We start from the raw sequence: 19,631 nt of genomic DNA, 5'->3' as shown, positions 1-19,631 counted from the left end.
TATATTCTTGCTCCAGGCTCCCAGATGCTATGCTATGAAGTTAGTTCCCTTCAGTCAGGGGTTTTGGTAGGGTTGGCTTCTTACTCTCTTTCCCTGGTCTCTTTCCTCAGCCTTTAAAGTATGTTTGGCACATGGTAGATGCCCAATAAACATACTTTGGGAGAAGGTTATGTTGATCTGAAGAACTTAAAATCTAAAGGGTTTTCTACATGTTTCCAGGATTTTTTTTTTTTCTTCTAAGTATCAGGTTATCATTAAGGACAATTTTAGCCAATCTTTAGGAATTTCACTGGCATTAACTAGGCAGCTAGCCATCTGGGAAATCCAGGAGAGAGGCTAAAGAATGTCCACTGCCCCAAATCAGGAGGGGCAGGAGCTCAGGTCTTGATCTGGGACCACCCTCCTAGATCCTGACAGGTGTTGCACGCTACCAGTGGGGCTCCAAGCCCCTGTCTCCGGTTGCCCCCTGCCTTCTAGGAGCACCAGAGCATGCCCAGTGGCAGCTCTGGAGCCACCAAGGGCTTTGCACGGGCTCACTCCGCTTCTCCGGGTTTTAGTAGGAACCCGCGGGGTGGGGGGGCGGAGGGGCTAGGGGAGCCCGCAGAGCCCGGCAGCCTCGGCTACACGAGTGGGGAGCTCGCGCGCCGCACAGGGCTTTCTCCCGCGTTGCGGTTGCTCGGGAGATGCTGGAGCGCAGCGCTGGGCTGCTCCACCTGGCGCGCTGAGCCAGGCGCTGGGGGCCCCCAAGGGCGGGCTGCTTTGCGGGAGGGGGAAGCGGACTGCGGTAGAATGCAAGACGGGCTCCTCCGGCGCTGCGAGACATCGCTCCAGCGCGGTCAGGTGCTGGAAGCCAGCCGCTCGCCGCTCCACTAACTTGCCACTTGGTAGTGTCTGGTCTCTACGCTTTCCGGTGGTGGGGGGCGGGGGGAGTGGGGAGTTAGAGGGTCTGCGGTAGCCGAAAGAGGGATCCTGCAAGGGGAAGCCTGCCTGCTGCCGCTCTTCTCCCCCTTCCCATCACTCCCCTCCCCCCAACCCCATCGCTGCCGCTTTCCCTTCCGCCAATTCGGAGAGCGACGGGCGCCTGTGACATGCGATCGCTGCCAAGTGACGGTCCCTGAGTCTGAAGTGCCCGCAAGGAAGTGAGCTCCAAAGCGGGCCGCCGGCGATGACAGCCATGAAGCAGGAGCAGCAGCCCACCCCGGGGGCGAGGACAAGCCAGGCGCAGCCGGTGGACCAGGTGAGAGTTGGCAGCTGGGACCAGGCCCTCCCAGGAGGGGTGGCTTCAGTCCGCTCTCCCCCCTCCTCTCCTCCACGGCTTGGCTCCCACGCCTCCTTCTCCCCACCCTCCCCCCGCCCCAGTTCCAGGCTCTCCTTTGCTCATCCATGGACTCAGCAGGAAGTTAGCGCTTCTGAGTGCGCTTTGGGGCCCGGCGAGAGGATGCGCAAGGTGGAGAGCCGCGGGGAAGGGGGAAGAGAGGTAAAGGCTGGGGGTGCCCTGGGGATCCTCTGCGGGCGGTCCACCATGGGAGGGAGAGGTGGACCGGTCCATTGGAATCAGGATTCTTGGCTTCTATTAACACACGCTGAATGAATCTGCCGCGCTCCGGGAGAAGACCACTTGCAGGGTTCGAGCCCGGTCTTGCTGTAGCCCAAAACGCGCACTGGTCAAAGCGACCCAAGTAGCAAATGACCTTTAGGCCGACAGAGTTTTTTCTTTCCTTTGTATATTCTTTTGAAAAGACAGCGACTGGGGTCGTGGGGGGAGACTGGATGGGAGAAGAGGGTGTACCCAGCATCTGTAGTCTGCTGAGTAGAACCGGGCTTGGGGACCAGAAAGGCATTTATCATTAATGGGAGCCGGGAAGGCACTGACTAGTGATTTCTTGGGTCCAGACGTGTTGTGTCTGCAGAGATGAGGTGCCTTGTGTTGGCTGAGGGTTATTTCTGTCCCTTTTCCGTCCCTCCACACCCACCACCCCTTTTTGTTTCGATTTTAGGGATCTGAACCATAAGAGTATGGTGGATCCCCATCTCGTCTCTTTTCCTGAATTGGGGGCGATTCAGGAGTTCAGTGACGCTTTTTCCCAAAGTTGGAAGGTCGGGAGCGCTGAGATGCTTTGGCTAGGAGAGGGGAGGCTATGATGAGCCCACTGAAGGTGCGGTCACGTTAACATCAATTAGAATTGGACAGAGAAAGCCGCGCTTAGGTCAGCGCAGAACTAAGGAGCTGGAGGACCCAGGCAGGCATTGGAGTATCAGAGACAGGGCTCTTTGCCCGGAGCGCACTGTCGAGGGCTGCTGGAGGCGTTCCCGGCAGAGACACTCCCAGTTCATCACCAGAAGTGGGGTGCCAGGGGGTGCAAACAGCTAGACTTCAGCAGCAGCTGGGTTCTTGGTGTATTCTAAGCACTGAAGAGCATGTTAAGGGAGCTGTCCAAATCGCCCAGGAGTGGCGGCAAGGCAAAGGAAGCAATGCCAGGAATGCTGTTATTAATATTCCAGTCTTGGTCATCTCTCCTGGCTTGTGGTCTCTTTTCTCCTCTTTCCTCCCCTTCTCATTTCCCTCACATATGTTTCACACAGGTGGTGGAGATTATTCAATGCCTTAAAGATCCCTCTCGGTTTATGTGGTTGAATGTTTCAGTTTTTACAAAGTGTTTATGTTCTTGAACGTTCTCTTTGCTCCATATCCTTAGATAAGTGTGAAAATATTAAAACATTGTATTATAATGTTTCTTCCTCTTACAGTCTCCCCCCCCCCATCCTGGCACACATTACAATATAAAAACTGGTTAGCTGATGCATAAAAATAATTTCAGTAGAGGAGCATGGATCCTTTTTCAGGCTGACAGCCTTAAATTTCATTAACAAGCCACTGAGCCTCTCTACTGCTCTTGGAATGATGCTACCAATAAGAACGATTAGTCAGGTGAGAGTCCCCACATGAAATCTTTGCTCACTAACCTGTGACACCAGCTGGTTACTTGAGGTGCTGCAAACAGTTCAGTGATGGAGGTGGGGAGGAAGAGGCAAAGCAGAGAACACAGAAGCTATGAATGTATATGTAAATAGTGGACACGTTGTGTATGCACAGGAAATCCTTTTGTCACTACTAATCTGTTACTTAAAATTCACAGGATGAGATAGGTTCAAGCTTGAATCCATTTTCCTTGTTAGTATGCACATTTTTATGGCCACTTCAAATATTCAGGGAGTGGCCATCTGCATAAATCCTGTTTTAATTGAGCATTTTAAAGTGATTTTTTCTGAGTGTCTACATGATTTCAATATGTCAGTGGTATGCATTTTAAATTTGTTAAAATTCAAGAGATAGATTTTGCCAAGGAAAGAAAGTCCCACAGAAATATACATAGCAGTATCCCTGTGAGACTTTTTTCAAAATTCCTAGGAAATTGTTATGTCTAGGATATTCTTTTGTCCAAAGATTGACATGTGAAATGATCATCATATAATGTAGATGTTTTCTGTGAATACTTAAACCACTTTTTGTTAGGCTCACTAAGATTTTATGAACAGAATTAGTCATTATGGTTTAATTCTGCAATTGCCACACAACTTTCATGCATTACTAGATACAATCCCTCTCCAAAAATATGATTAATTTTGCTAGCTTTTATGATAATTAAAAAGAATATTCACAAAGTTAATTTAAGATGTACCTTTATGAAATTGTACCTAGTGGTTAAACAGGGGGCGTGCTTCAGCTAATCATTCACGATGTATTGATTTGGAATGATTTAAACTTTTGAATGTTGCCAAAAAAGTCTTTCAGTTTCCATGATAGAGATTTTTATAAACCTCAAAAAAATGCCTTGCCTGGAGGCCATCAAATACCATTTAGCACAATGGAAATCCATAGTATTTTTTAAGCAAAAATGATTATGAGTCATATAATTTGCTTACTGTTATACTTCTTCAGGAGGTTTGGCCTCCTGTTTCATCTTATCTGTTCCCTCTATCACAGGGTACCATGATCAGAGACTCCTGTACCCAGAAATCTGTCTGGTTTTTAAATATTCTCTTAATATTCTGAACTACTAAATATTCTCTTAACATTCTGAACTATTAAATGTTCTCTTAATATTCTGAACTATTAGAAAAAAAATTCATCATGTTAGTAATCTTAGAGTTTCATTGATTAAACAAATGGTTACAACAGTTATTTTCATGGTTTTTATAATATTCTACTTTTATTAAATATCTAAAAATAAATGCTTTGACATAGGCAGATGCAGTCATTTCCACTTAACACAATCAATACCTCACTTTACACTGAGGAATCAAAAAATCTTAAATGACTAGTTGTAATTTATTATTTGAAAACAATCACCTCCTGATCGTTTGTCATGCGTAGACTACTGTTCTTGGGGTTGGATAAGAAAACATATATTGAATGCAATTTTCTTTTTGAGTCTCAGATCAACTTTTTGAGGCACAGCCTGTTGCTATTTCCATTATAAAAATAAGAATAGAGAAGATTATAGAAATCAAGAAGTTTGACCAAACTTATCTTCAGAAGTGATGGAGGTCATGGAATTAGACTTAGAGCTCCTTTAAGTCTGAAGCCTCATCTCCTAATTTCTGCACAATCACCGACTAACATATTCCTATTATAGGAAGAGAGACTATTTGCACAATTTGAAAATTGTACATGAGTGTGTGTGTGTGTGCCCATTACCTTCAATGGAAAATGGATAAAGAATTTGTTTAAATCTTCAACTGTAAGTGTAAATGATAGCTTTTGAAAATTTAGTCAAGTACTTTATTAATTTTAAAGTTAATATCTCCTCTATTGATCTAAACAATAAAAAATGAACTATATTGATTCTCATAAGCATCTAGGAAGTTTTTAGAAAAATTTTTTAGTCTTTGTGTCACTTGCCTCTGGAGATGATGAGATTCTCAAGGTTTGTTAATTGAATACATTTTTTTTTTTAGTCAGGAGAGTAACTTTAGAATTTACTCATATTTCCACCAGGTGGCAGCCTTCTGCTGAATCAAATGGGGAAAAATATTGCCTAAAGTACTTGGCTTGTCATCTCAGCTCCAAAAACAAAACAATACACCCCATACACAGAAATAAAAAAAACAAAAACAAACAAAATGGAAGGAGCCCTATTTTCTAAAATATTTAAATATTTTTAAAGAAATGGTTTGCCTCCAAAGGTAGCATTGGTTATGCTTTTTCTTTCTTTCTTTCTTTCTTTTCTTTTTTTTTTTTTTTAAATCATTTTGGCAGAAAACCAATCTCTTACAATTCAGCATGTGGCAGCCTCTTCATGAATTAACCTATGGTCAGAACTGTGATAACATATAATGGGTAAAACACCTTCTGGAAAATATCCCTTGTACTTTTGACTCTTAAATATTATGAATCAAAAATGTTTCAATGTAGAAACTGGTATTCAATGTTTTTACTTTAGCTTTGGTCAACCCGACCAGATTCAAATTTTAAAATGTATGCTTGAAAAAACAATTGCAGAAAGTTTATTCTTCTGTGTTCACTTGCTAATCTGTAAACATGTCATAATTTAGTCAATAAGCTATTATTTTTCACATGGAACCTTGAGAATAAGTTTTATAAATCATCTGAAAAAGCTATTTGATAGAAGATTTATAACTTTTCTTCTAATCTTTCAATATTTAAAATGTAAGTATCTAATGGGGATGCAGATTTATATATTTTGTTAGAAATATAATTTCAGTTGAATACTATCTTATTTTATACTTTTTAGATAACATGATATTAACTACGTAATATAGTATATAATATATAATATAAATACTTTTATGAAAAAATTTTATTTACTGAGTTAAGAACATACCACAAAATATTGCTTGTTGGGAAATATCTAATATGTACAAATATATCTATTCTTAATTTCAGGGACTGAACAAACTGCACATTTAAAAAAGATTAAATTATATAAAAACAATTTAAAGAAATTTGTGTTATTAAATATTAATGCTGCTTTATCTTATGAAGCATATTTCCTTGAAAATGAAACATTCAAACTAAAATTCTCCCTGTCTGGTAAAAAAAGTAAAGCTGTTTGAAAATTTCAGCTTCTTGGATGATTTATGATTATAGAGTGTTTGAAGTTATAGTAGGTATAAGCATATTTAATTTATTTACAGTGCATAGAGTGCTAGAATGTGTTTTATACCATCAACCACAAATGTTTATTTAACATTAACTATGAGTTATGCACTGGAATTCACGGATCCAAGTTCATATACATTCCAGATCCATGAGGACCCACTGTGTTTTTTTGGGCAGGGTAACTCAATTTCTCCATTTCATCCATGAATAGAGGTGACTAGAGGTCCTTCGCACGCTTGTTATAAGGACTAACTGAGATAGCATGTAAGTTTTGAATAATACCTTATACTAAATCTTCACCTTAAATATACACTCTGGGAATGAGAATCTTTTTATTAAAATTAAAGGAGGATCAGTAAAGCACAGATAGCTAGTACATTGTTTTAACATGTTACAGATAATCACATTATTCAGTACACATATTTGTTAGATTACACATGAGTTTGTGCATACATGTAAATATTATATTAATAGATTTGGACATTGGGTCTAAATTTAGGAGATATTCACACTTCAAAACATTTTTTTTTCCATCTCAGCAGCCATTTAGTCAAAACTTACTTCTTCACCATCCCATTCAGTGCAGGATAAGACTGAAAGTAAACTTTGGCTGATTCTCACTAATGGTTGAACTAGCTTCTAAATAGGTTGCCTCTTGTTCCCAATGCATTCACCTAATAAGATAATTGATCTGAGAAATAAAATATTTGAAGAGAAAAGGGATGTGATTTATAGAACTATGTCAAGGGATGGATGAGATTTTGGTCAGTGTAGCAGGAATGTGCACAGAAATGGAGAACTCAAGACTCCAGGATCTGACCCCCTATTGTCATTGGTGGTGGGAGAATTGGACTAAGCATTGCCACCATATATTTTCATACTTGCTAAGGGACTTTATGCATGTCCTAATCAAGTTCATGTGCTATTGAACATTATAATGGGGACATATGCTAAGACATGCTTCAACCAAGAAAGTTCAAAACTTTTTTTGATCTGAAGACCTGCATAGGGTCCAAAATGGGTCAAGGAATGTAAACTTCCCCACAAATGCACTGCCTAATGTTGTTAGGAATGTTTCTTCCCTGAGTTTATGCTGCCCCTCCTCGAGAAGTCATATAGCTTAGTCCTGATTATTTCCAGCACACTGTTGTTTAAAAGTTTTTATTGATCTGATTAACATTTTTTTTTTTCCAACAATGAATCTCTGTGTGCATTTTCCTGTCTGGAGAGCACCTGTTCTTTAAGACTTTTGAACTGGTCACCTACCATCCCCATAACAGCTAGATGCTCTTATCACCTATTACATATTAGCTGAAGGAATGCTTGTCATTTCCAAGATGGCAGAGAGGCGGCTGGGAAGAGGGGATTAGGAGAAAGCTTTAGGAGAAAGAAATTAGGAGAAAGCTTTCCTATTGTATATTCATTGTTGTCAAGTCATCCCCAAGTGTCAGAATTTCAGACAGGCCCATACATAGATTATAATAAATATAGCACTCACTGTGACAATAAATACAGGCAAATCAGTTTCATTGGAAACTGAAAAAAATAAATGCTCTATTTGGAACTGTTTTGTTTTAGGAATTATTATCCACAGTTCTTTATTACGACTTTTATGTAATAAAAATTTTATCTTATTTTTATCATAAAATATTTTGAAAACCTTAAAATGTTAATTTTATCCAGCCTTTAGGTGATATGCCTGTTTCATTAATCAGAACGGTATGTTCTGCAACATTTTTGGAATTGCCAAATGATTTTCAGTTTTAAGTTGTTTTTTGGGGGCGGTCACCTTGATGTAGGATTGAGAATAGAGAGAAACAGATTTCAGGCTGCATCCTTCACCTACCGTTAACTATGCAACTATAGCCCCTCAGAAATTCTTCAAATGGCGAGAATGTTGTAATGGTTATCACAGGAAGTGTGAATGGTTTGTATAGCATCTGCCCAAAGCAGAAACTGGATAGGTATTTTATTGTAATGCTACTGCTCTTCTACATCTTTGGAGGAGATCATTTCATTTTTTGAAGGGCAATTTTGCATTTATGTTATTGAAAATGCTGAATAAATATGAGTGTAAACCTTTAAGAAATGTACAGGAAACATAATACATGAGTATAATAAGTATACAATCAATATACATACATATTATATGATATTGAGTTGATGTATATACTCTTAGTATCTGAATACATGAAGTATTTTACAGTTAGATTATCACAGGACATTAGATAAAAATCTGTTGTGGTAACTTGACCGATTTCTGCTATTTTTAAACAGCCTGTTTCCCCAAAGGCCTTAGAATCTTTTCTGGAGTATTCCTGGTTTAAAATTCTCTTTCCAGAAGTTTGATTCCCAGAAATGATTGACATAGAAATTCTTTGCATATGGGAACTGGTGATATATTGACTTGAAATTCAAGGAAAGTTATTTGAATGTATAATCAACACAGACTTTTACATTTGGAAATGCTCTCCAGACAAGCTGTATATTGTCTGACTTTACTATTATTGTAATTTATCTTGCTTATCGATTTTCCTGGGTTAGGACAAAAACCTATGTATCAAATTGCAAGACAGCAAATGAAGAAAAGTGAGGGAAAAAGCCATTTTTATGATCTTTATCCCCACCCTTTTTTTGAGAGCTAAATGAAGATTCAGTTTCTTATTTCATCTAAGGGTCTTCGCTCTGAAAACAGCAATGCGACAAAACTGAATTATATAATTGGGAACTTGAATGGCAGGCTCTCTCGTGATTTATTTTCAAATAATGGACCAGAGAGATTACTTGAAGTTGCATTAATAATGCTTGTTCAGGAAGCAGTAGGCCTTTCTTGTTACTGGAACATGAGTTTACTTTGGGTGTAAGAAACTGAGTGAGTGAAAAACCCTGATACTCATGCCTCTGCTAATCACTTTGTGCTGCCAGAAATGGTTTAATTTAAGTAAATGAATGCAAGAAATGACCACTTTTTATTTTACATGTTTTGAAACAAGTGCTGGAAGTCTTTTTTCATAAAGCAGCCTTTTAATTCAATGCTTCACAAAACTTGCCTAATAACTTCTTCTCCCTTAGAAACAATTGAAGATTAGGCACCAAGGCAACTTTCAATCAAATTGAGCTAAAATATATACCCTTTTGAGAGGAAAAAAAAAAACATACCTGAATTTCATGAAGAATTTCTCCAATTTAGAAATAGATCATTTGTTTGACTATTTTACTCTATAATTTAAATTTTCTGTGATTTCTGTGATCTATGAATTTCTGAAAAGATTTTTTTTTAATCTACCAATTAGCTTCTAGGAACTCTGAAGGAAAAAGATGGCATATACCACTTGTTTCCTTTTTTAGAGTACTAGAGTACATAAAGGCTTAAGAAATAAAGTGAGTATGTTTTCACGCGTCCAGCATTTAACGGTTATTTCTTTTCTCTGATCGTAGGGATTGTGTGTATGATACTTCTTGACAATCAAATTTGTGGTGATAGGTGTGTGTGATTTGAACCTGGAGTTGAAGTGGAAGTGCTTCATCCTTCTTCAAGATCTATGGAGTTTGCTTTTCATTGCTCTAAATGAGGCTTACATAATGCTAGCGTCACTGTGGCATTGAGTGGTTTCTTCTGCTACTGCTGACAGATTTCTTTTTTGCTCACAGAGTTGGTCTCAAAAGGGTTCTTCTGGTTCCGTCATTTTCCTTTGCATTGGTTGTGTCTGCCATCTCCAAGTTTAAGTTCAGCTCCTCCCATTTCCTCACATCTCTGAAAGCCATTCTCTTTCCAAAACTTGATTTCCTGACTTGTAGAATGAATACCTCGATATCAGTACCAGCCTCACTTTTTCTGAATTCCTCCCTTCAAATAGCCAAAACATTATAAATTATGACAACGTTCTGAGAAATTACTCTGTCCCCTGAATCTAACATCTCTGTTTTGAGATCTGGAAACAGACAATGGAGAAGCGAAGTGACTTGTCTAAGGTCACACCATTGGTTAGGGTTGGAGGCTCAACTTCATTCTGGGTATGTGATAGTCAGCTTTTCATATTTGTGACCAAAATATCAAAAGAGAACAACTTAGAGGATGGAAATGTTGATTTTGCCTCATGGTTTCAAAGTTTAATCCATGGTGGACTGACTCCATTTGCTCTGGGCCTGAGGTCAGGCAGAATGGCATGGCAGAAGGGTGTGACAGAGGAAGGTTGCTCACCTCATGGCATCCAAAAAGCAGAGGGACAAAGGGGAAAGGGCTGCAGGGGCAGATGAACTTTTGTATAGTGCAGCCACAGTGATCCCCATCCTCCATCCACACCCCCACCTGCCTACAGTTATCACCTGGTTAATTCATTCGAACTAGGATATGCTGATTAGGTTAAGGTTCTTGCAATTTGATCATTTTACCCTTCAATATTCCTGCATTCATATTCAAAGGTGGATTTTGGGGGATACTTCATATCCAAACCATAACAGGATATTTTCACATATGACCATTGCTCATGTGGCATGATTCCAGATTCAGCTGCCAATATAACCTTCGACGGTGTCATGGTGACACATCTGCCTCCCTTAGCATTTGACATCAGTATAAATATACATATGCCCACACACTTATAGTTTTGAGTACAGAAGCCAAACTCATTTGACATTTCTTCATATTTCCTTTGTGATATGTTAGTCCTAGGCCAGTTGTTCTTGGACTTTAAACACTTACCACAAGACTAAAGACTATGAAGTCATAGTCTTGACTATGCATATACATGTTCTTTACTGTGCTGTGACCAGAAATCACCTCACAGCCATGAAGTCATTTTGAAAATAAACTAGGAGATCCACTGCTCCAAGGAAAGGACAGTGCCTCTCTCTGCACAAGCAGAAGCTGTCTTTCTTCGGCTTCCCCTTGCTGCAGTATGAATGAACTCCCCCTGATCTTCACATTCCAGACAGAACTGTAATCATACCAAATTCCAAGGCCAGACTTGAGAAACATTTATATGCTAAATAAATAAATTCATGTGATGATGATTTGAATCACACAGAATTTTTTTTTTCTATTAGAAGAAACTGGGACCACCAATTCATTTCACCCATGAGATGGAATTTAACCATGAGATGGAATTTAACCATGGAATTTAACTCAACCTTAAATCCTAGATCCTTGATTTTTTTAGTTTAAGCAATTTACCCAAGTTTTTTTTTTTTTCTAAATCTGTTACTTCATCTGTAAGTAGAATAATATTTACCTTGCAGTATTGTTGTGCAGGTCAGCAATGAGATGGGTTATTATTTAGGTTGTTGCTGAAAAAATGGTATGCTTATTATTTGACTATTAAAATGTGTTGGATCACTGTACCAGACATGTGCCATGTGATGCAAAATCAGACTATGTTAAATGTTGAGGTTCCCAGAAGTTGGGAATCCTAGCATTAAAGCAGCTTTTTCCATTGCTTTGACTAAATCAGGAACTTAAGGTTGCCTTTAATATTGAGCTCCTGTTTTTATTGGTATGGAGATTATATGGAGTCATCCTGGCTCTAAAGCAAACATGGATTAGGAGTTGGTTAAGAAAATGTATGACATCCGTTTTTATATTCCTTATAAATGCAAAGAAGTCAACAACATTTGGATTTGGAAGATGAAAAACTGAATATGCATTCACTTTCCCGAATTTGTTACTTCCTTTCCCTATCTCATGGTTAAATTCCATCTCATGCTTATAATATATTTTGTATTCGGAGTGCCGCTTCGTTCCTTCTCAGAGCTACAGTCCTTGAGCTGTAACAGCGAATCCAAAAAAACTAATATGGAATCACAGATGGTGCAAATATTTGAAAATAGGTAAATACAATCTAGGATTAGCTGCTTGGGCTCAGAAATGTCAGCTTCACATTGCTTATTGGTCACACAAGGCAATTTTAGTTAAGGAAAACCCAGGGCAAAAGCATCATGATAGAAAATTGCTGGTTTGGAGTTGTACAACATAACAAGCCCATAATTGTTATATAAACCTCAAAATGAGTCACTCTGTAACAAGGAAAAGGTATTTCAGAGAGGTCACAAAGCACCAAGAGGTTATACAGGGGATAAAAAATTAAGCAGATATCATAACAGTACTGTACCATCTGCTGGCTTCCATTTAAAGCTAATTTTTAGAGAAAAATACCCATTCATATGGATATGCTTTAGGTAAGAACATATTAAATGGCTTAAGCATCGGAAGCAGCAGTCAAATTGCCAGCATAAAATCTATCATGGTAATTATTAGTAATGGGTAGGATATGCTCCTCAATTTCTGTCTCTGAAAGTTTTAAAGACTAGAATCTAATTCTTATTCATTTTTCCCTCTTTAAGAGGTGAATATCCATTAAAAGAATCTTAGAACTGACCATGTGATTCAGTTCGTATACTGGTAAAACAATTAAGAATTTGAGTGTGACACAAAAGTATGACACACAAAAGTTTGAGTATGACTCAAATCAGACCACTGATAAATTTGAGGGATTAGAAACCAGAGCTCCTATCTCCTAGATTAAGAGGTGATAGAAGGAGCCTCACTCAATTATCAGAATCATAGAAATGATTTTTTTAATGATGATTGATGGCAATAAATGATGATGAAGGTTAAACTGGGGAGTTTTTAGCTGGATTAAGGTTTCTTTTGTTTTTAATTTAATTTTTATTTCTGGGTAGTAAGTTTATCAAGTCTCCATCTTCTTAAGTAAATTCTATCTGGTAGCAAAAATGTTAACCGTGTTATGGTTTGGGTGATGTCTAGATTTTTGTTTCTCAGATGAAGCAGTAGAGATTTTGGAAGACTTGCTCTAGATCATATATGAAGGTCTATAAGACAGTACTGATCATGTTGAAATATATGGCTGTAAGGGAAAACACATGCTTCTTATATAACTACATAGTGAACATATGTCAAGGGTTTAATTAATGAAAGAACTTCCAAGATGGTAAAGCTGGTTCAAAATGCATTGGAGAAAGGCAGTTTTATATAATCAGTGAGGAAATGAATGACTTAAAGTTTTCAAATTATGTACAAAACAGGTTAATATCCAAAAGAGCATCTAAATCATAAACTTTGTGATTTTCAAATTTAGAGCAGGTGATATTTTTCTTTGCAACTCACCTGTCTTTACAATTAGTATCTAACTTTACATATTCTGAGCCTGTAAAATAATAAATAGTAAGTCAAAGAAAAGTTGATTCTTTTACAATTATATAATCTTTGCATATGTTGATACCTAGTGCCCTAATCTGATAAAGAAAAGATGGACTTATAGTCATACTTTAATTTTATCTGCACTTTTCAAAAATGTTTCTTAACGTTCCCAACCTCAGAAAATGGTGCAATATAAGCCTTTACTTGGTGCCACAGCCAACTTCTTAAGCAATTTGATCAAAGCTCTCTATAAGCCCTATGGAGCTTCCAATGTCAGATTTGATTCACCAGCAGTGAGGTCTTGGAATGCAGCCAGTCAGCCAACACCACTTGTAAGTCCCTCCCAACAAATTGGTCCAGGTGTCTTTGAAGGATAGAGGAGAACAATGTGGTAATCTCAAATAGCTCTTCTGTGGAGAAAATGAGATAAGATAATTGCATTCAAGAAAGTGAAAAGCCATTTTTTGAGGATTTAGCAAAAAAAGACCTAGATCAAATTCTATATTGGTATTGTCCCTAGAGATGGCTGCTTTCAGAACTGCTCTTAGGTAGAGAGAGATAAGCCATCCATGTGGTCTGATGTAAGATATATCATAAGTTTTCTTTCCCTTGTCACTTCCCTGACCACCATTACTCCGCCAGAAAAAGAGCTCTTCTCATCCATCTGCGTGTAGCTGGAATTCTACCATGACTTCCTGTGTTCCTTTAACTTAAGAGTCACTTAGCAGCTTGTATCTAGTTTATATTTATTTGTCTCTCTATGATTGGATGATATACTGTCTTCAGAACTGATGTTTAGAATCAAGAAAAATGAGGGCTTATGAATGAAAGACATGGGGCCAAAAGCAAATAAACACTGAAATGGGACAGACCATCTGAGTTCTACTCAGGAGTTGATGTTTACATTTTATTTACTTTTAATCAATTTAAAATAGCTGCATGTTTCTAGTGGCTACCAAATTAGAGAATCAGTATTAGGCTATTGCTTTTTAAACGTCAAAAGTACATATCAATCACTTAAGGATACTGATGAAAAACAGATTTGAATCCTGTGAATCTGGGTCATGTGGGGTCCAAGATTCTGCATTTATAACATGGGTCCACATGATTTCTAGTATGTGGACCCCACTTTGAGTGGTATGTCTTTATTTCTCAGCAGAATAATTATTTCTGATTTTATGACTTTGGTCAAACTGACATATGTCATAGAAGATGAGTCTGAAGGGTCTGTAGCAAAATTATTCACACTTATAATTATTCTAATTGTAAAGGGAAAGGAATTCTAGTGATAAAATTGTGGATATTTTATCACTTTTGATGATAGCTAAAAAATTTTGAGTCTATTGTATTTATTTATATCATGCAGTTGTCAAGTGTGTAAATTTCATTTAATCCTTACCATAACCTTATGTAATAAATAGTATTTTTATTTCAGTTTTGTAAATGAGCAACTGAAGAGATTCCCAAGGTAACAGGGATAGGAAATGGAGAAGCTATTGTTTGCTCACATATAATCATATATGTCACCAATAACTTTTCATTATTAAATTAAGGCCAGAGATTTGTTGCTTGTAATGGATCAATCAATTATATTTGACTAAGCATTGTAAATAAAAGCAAAAAAAAATAGACAATGGAATTAATCAAACTAAGAAGATTCTGCACAGCAAAAGAAACACTCAACAGAGTGAAAAGTGAACCTACAGAATGGGAAAACTACTTGCAAACTATTCATCTATAAGGAATTAATATTGAGAATATATAAAAATACTTAAAAATTTTAATAACAAAAGATCCAATTAAAAATGGGCCAGGATATGAATAGTCACTTCTCAAAAGAAGAAATTACAATGACCAACAGATTAACAAAAAAATGGTCAGCTTCTTTTGCCCCTAGAAAAATGTAGATCAAACCCACAATGAGATAGCATATTACACAATTAGAATGACTTTAATCAAAAAGAAAAAAAAAAAAACATATAAGAAAAGCTGGTGGAAGAAAGGGAACTCTTATACTCTCTTGGTAAAGATGTAAATCAGTATAGCTACTATAGAAAAGCGCATAGATTATACTTATAAACTAAATTAGACCTACCAAAGGATACAGCTATCCTTCATGTATTATCTCCAAAGGAAACAAAATCAGCATTACCAAAAAGAGACTCCCATAAGTCCAAGTTTGTTATTATACTATTAATAATTGCTAAGATATGGAATCATCATGGATGCCCATCAACTGAGGAATAAGTAACGACAATGTAGTATATATGTACAATACAGTCTTACTCAGCCATGAAAAGAATGATATAATTTTTTAAATTTTTAAAATTTGTTCTAATTAGTTATACATGACAGTAGAATGGATTTGGACACATTGTACACAAATGGAGCTCAACTTCTCATTCCTCTGGCTGTACATGGTGCAGAGTGACACTGGTAGTATAGTCATACATGTATATATATAGGGTAATAATGTCCATCTCATTCCACTGTCCTTTTCAGCCCCTCACTTATCCCATCCCCCTACTCCCTCTGCCCAATCCAAAGTTCCTTTGTCACCCCTCCATTATGGATCATCGTCCACTTATCTGAGAGAACATTTAGCCTTTGTTTTTTTGAGTTTGAATTATTCACTTAGTTTGATATTCTTCAGCTCTATCCTGAAAATGCCATAATTTGGACATTATATTCAGTAAAATGTCCGATGCCAAAAACCAAATTTTGCATGTTTTATCATATAAGTTGTGTTAGTTAGCCTTTGGTGACCAAAAAAAACAAACAACAAACAAACCAAAAAAACAAAAACAAAACAACAACAACAAAAAACCGTGACAAAAACAACTTAGAGGAGGAAAATTTTATTTTGGTTCATAGTTTCAGAGATTCACTCCATTGTGGACTGACTCCATTGCTCTGGGCCAAGTTGAGGCAGAAGGTCTTGGTGGAAGGACATGGCACCATGCTCCATTCATGGTGGCCTTGAAGCAGAGAGGAAGCAAGGGTAAGGGGCCTTAGGGAAGATGCACCCTTTCAGGGCAAGCCCCTAGTGACCCATCTCCAGCCACACCAGACTTGACTACAATTTTAAGTCAGTCCATTCAAACTCAGATGGACTGATTAGGTGATATTTCACATAATCCAATCATTTACCTCTGAATATTCCTGCATCAACAAAGTAGCTTTTGGGAAACACCTCACAACCAAACTATGACATACGTGGATGTTAAAAAAAAAGTTAATTGGAATAAATAATAGTGATTACTACAGGCTGCGGAGTGTAGCGGGCAAGAGAGAGAGAGAGAGTGGGAAGTTATATAATGGGTGTCCAAATAAGTAATAAGTTCTCATTTTCTACAGAATAGTGGGAGGTTTGTAGTTCACAATGAATATTTGTTTATTAGAAGCTTGAAGACTTCAAACACAAATTAATGATAAGGAGATAGAAATATTAATTACCTAATGTGATAACTACATTTTATATACATATACTGAAATTTTACACTGTACCCATAAATATGGACATTATTACATTAATCAAAATTTGTTAACTACCTTGATTTGATCATTATACCCAGTGTAACATGTATTGAATTCTCACATAGTACTCAATAAAATAACAATTTTGTCATTAAAATAATAATTGAAATATCATTTTAAAAACTAAAAAAAAAATATATTAAAAGAGGGGTTGGAGGGGAAGGGAGGGAGCATGAGGTAATTAGTGATGGTGGAATGTGATGATCATTCCTATCCAAAGTACACATATGAAGACACTAATTGGTGTGAGTATACTATGTATACAACCAGAGATACGAAAAATTGTGCTCTCTATGTGTAATAAGAATTGTAAGGCATTTTGCTATCATATATAGATAAAAAATTAAAAAATATATTTAACTTTTCCACAGCAGATAGCAGTAATAGTCATATCAGTGTTGCAGTGATAATGCTCATTAGAACTCTGTGCAGGTTAGTATTGTCATTCTCATTTCAAAGACAGGGAGAGTGAGGTGAGGTGAGGAGAGGTGTGTTCACCTGACAAGGGCTACATAACCTCTAAGTGGTCATAAGATGATCAGAGAGTGAACTTCTGCTCTCTGACTCTAGAGCCCATGCCCCTGCCTGCTCCAGGAGGCAGTTTCTCTGATGTTCAGTGCACGCCTGATGTTTGTAGGTGATATGTTGACAGCATGGGTCCCTCCATCTGCATGAGGTAAGTGCACAGGCACACAGGTGCACCAGGGCTGGTGAAGAGGTAATGAGACATAGACATCCACTTCTTCAAAAATAAACAAAGAAAATTTGTTAAATAATCCAACTGTCTGAACACCTGCTTTTATAATGTCTGGGTTCTTATTTTAAAAGCAACAGAAAGACTATGCACCATTAAATAAATGTGTCTGCTGACTTTCATATAAAAAAGAAGTGAAAGAGCCTAGATGGCTTGAATATGCAAAAATTTCCCAGAAACAAAGAAAAGAAAGCAATGAAAATAATAACAATTGCTGTCTTTTAAAAGAATGGTATAATGAGGAGTGGAGTAGCTGGGAACACCTCTGGGAGGGAGATATCCTCCTGTGTGTATTTGTGTAATATTTGAGGTTTGAATTACATTAATATCTTATTCAGAAATAAAAACAAACTATATGCTTTGCTTAAGATCAGGAAGTAGAAAAAAAATAGACTTACTGAACATTGGTCACTGGACCAAACTGATAAAAGACTTCTGAAAAATGAGACTTAGATCTGACATCCAGAATATTAAGAGGCTGAGGACAAAGTATGCCTTCAAATTTATTAAAACAATGAAACCAATTTGCTGCTAAGGTTGTTTTGAGAGATAAGAGTTTTAAAATTTTCTGAATTGGAAAGTTTGTACAGATGTTCCTCCACTTACGATAAGGTTGTATCCTGATAAACCCAACGTAAGTTGAAAATATCATTCCCAAAATGCATGTTGCATTTCACCTACCAAGCATCCAAGATCCACAACACAAGCACACTGTAGAACACCCATTCTTTCCCCTCCTGACCACAGAGCTGCCTGAGAGCTGCAACTGGCAACTGCTGTCCAGTTTCATAGAAGAATATCAGTCCCCATATCACTAGCCTGGGAGAAGATCAAGACTCAAAAGTCAAAACAGGTTTTCTACTGGATGTGAATCACTTTCCAACAATTATAAAGTGGAAAATTGTAGGCCAGGAAACATCTATATACAAACACATACATACATATACATCTTACAGTTCTCACCAGTTTTTCACAGATATAAGATATTTTAGGGTTATTAAATCTAAGACTATTTTAAATACTGACTTCATAGAACATAACCTAAATTATACATTTTAGACAAGGAAGAATAACTTTTCTGCTTTAAAATACTCTAGGTAAATATGAAATATACATGGTTAACTTTTCCAAGTAAACTACATTTCTGATTGAACATATGGAAGGCAGGACCCCTGCTGTCAGCATTGCCTGCAAACAGGTGCCCACTGAACAGCAGAAAAACTTCTTCCTGGAGCAAGCAGGTAATGGGCTCTAGAGACTAACAGCTGAAGCTCAAATCTGTTCCTCCACTTAGAGGTCATGCACCCTTAGTCACATTACTTTAAGTTTCTGCACATCAGTTTTCTCATCTTTAAAATGAGAATGGCAGTGCTAACCTGCACACAGAGTTTTCTAATGCACATTATAATTGCAACACTGGCATGACTACTACTGCTATCGTCTGTGGAAGAGAATCAAATATTATTTATTGATTGGCCACAAGCAGCAAATCAGTGGTTTCCATCTAATAAAGGGAAGAAATATATGGTTATTATATGCACCAGTGTATGGTACTGAAAGATAACTTGTTCCTTAACTAGCTAGGCTAACTTTCGTGTCTCATAACCTCTTTTAACCTCAGATCCTTGTTAACAAAACTGGAATAAAACTTCTATCACTTTAATCTGAAATGTCCCCCATAGGCCCATATGTTAAAGGCTGACAACAAGCCTGGGGTGCTATTGGGGGTTGTTGGAACCTTTAAGAGACAGGGCCTCACGGGAAGAAGTGAAGCCAGTGTGTGGGGGTACCCATGGAAGAGGATGTTGAGATCCCCCACCACTATTTCCTCTCTCCCTTTCTTTGCTTTCTGGCTACCATGACATGAGCAGCTTTGCTCTACCACATGCTTTCTCATAATATGCTGCCTTACCACAGGCTCAAAAGCAAGGGCAACCACTAATCATGCACTGAAACATATGAAGTTGCAAGACAAAATCAGTCATTTTTCTTTTTAAGTTGATAATGTCAGGAGGTATTTGGTTACCATGTCAATTACTGTCATTCACTTTAATGCTATG

The 19,631-nt window shown here is 37.6% G+C and overlaps 1 protein-coding gene across 1 annotated transcript in view; it reads left to right on the top strand.

Moving 5' to 3' along the window:
- Positions 1–1,165: 1,165 nt before the first annotated feature.
- Dpp10 (dipeptidyl peptidase like 10) overlaps positions 1,166–19,631 on the top strand; it is a 623,123-nt gene continuing 604,657 nt past the window's right edge. The window contains exon 1 of the mRNA XM_027954025.2: positions 1,166–1,237. Coding sequence (XP_027809826.2) covers positions 1,166–1,237 — 72 coding nt within the window. The remainder of the gene's footprint in view (positions 1,238–19,631) is intronic.

Source organism: Marmota flaviventris, chromosome 11, assembly GCF_047511675.1.
Source record: "Marmota flaviventris isolate mMarFla1 chromosome 11, mMarFla1.hap1, whole genome shotgun sequence".
NCBI lineage: Eukaryota > Metazoa > Chordata > Mammalia > Rodentia > Sciuridae > Marmota > Marmota flaviventris.
This window is presented reverse-complemented; position numbering and strand designations above follow the sequence as displayed.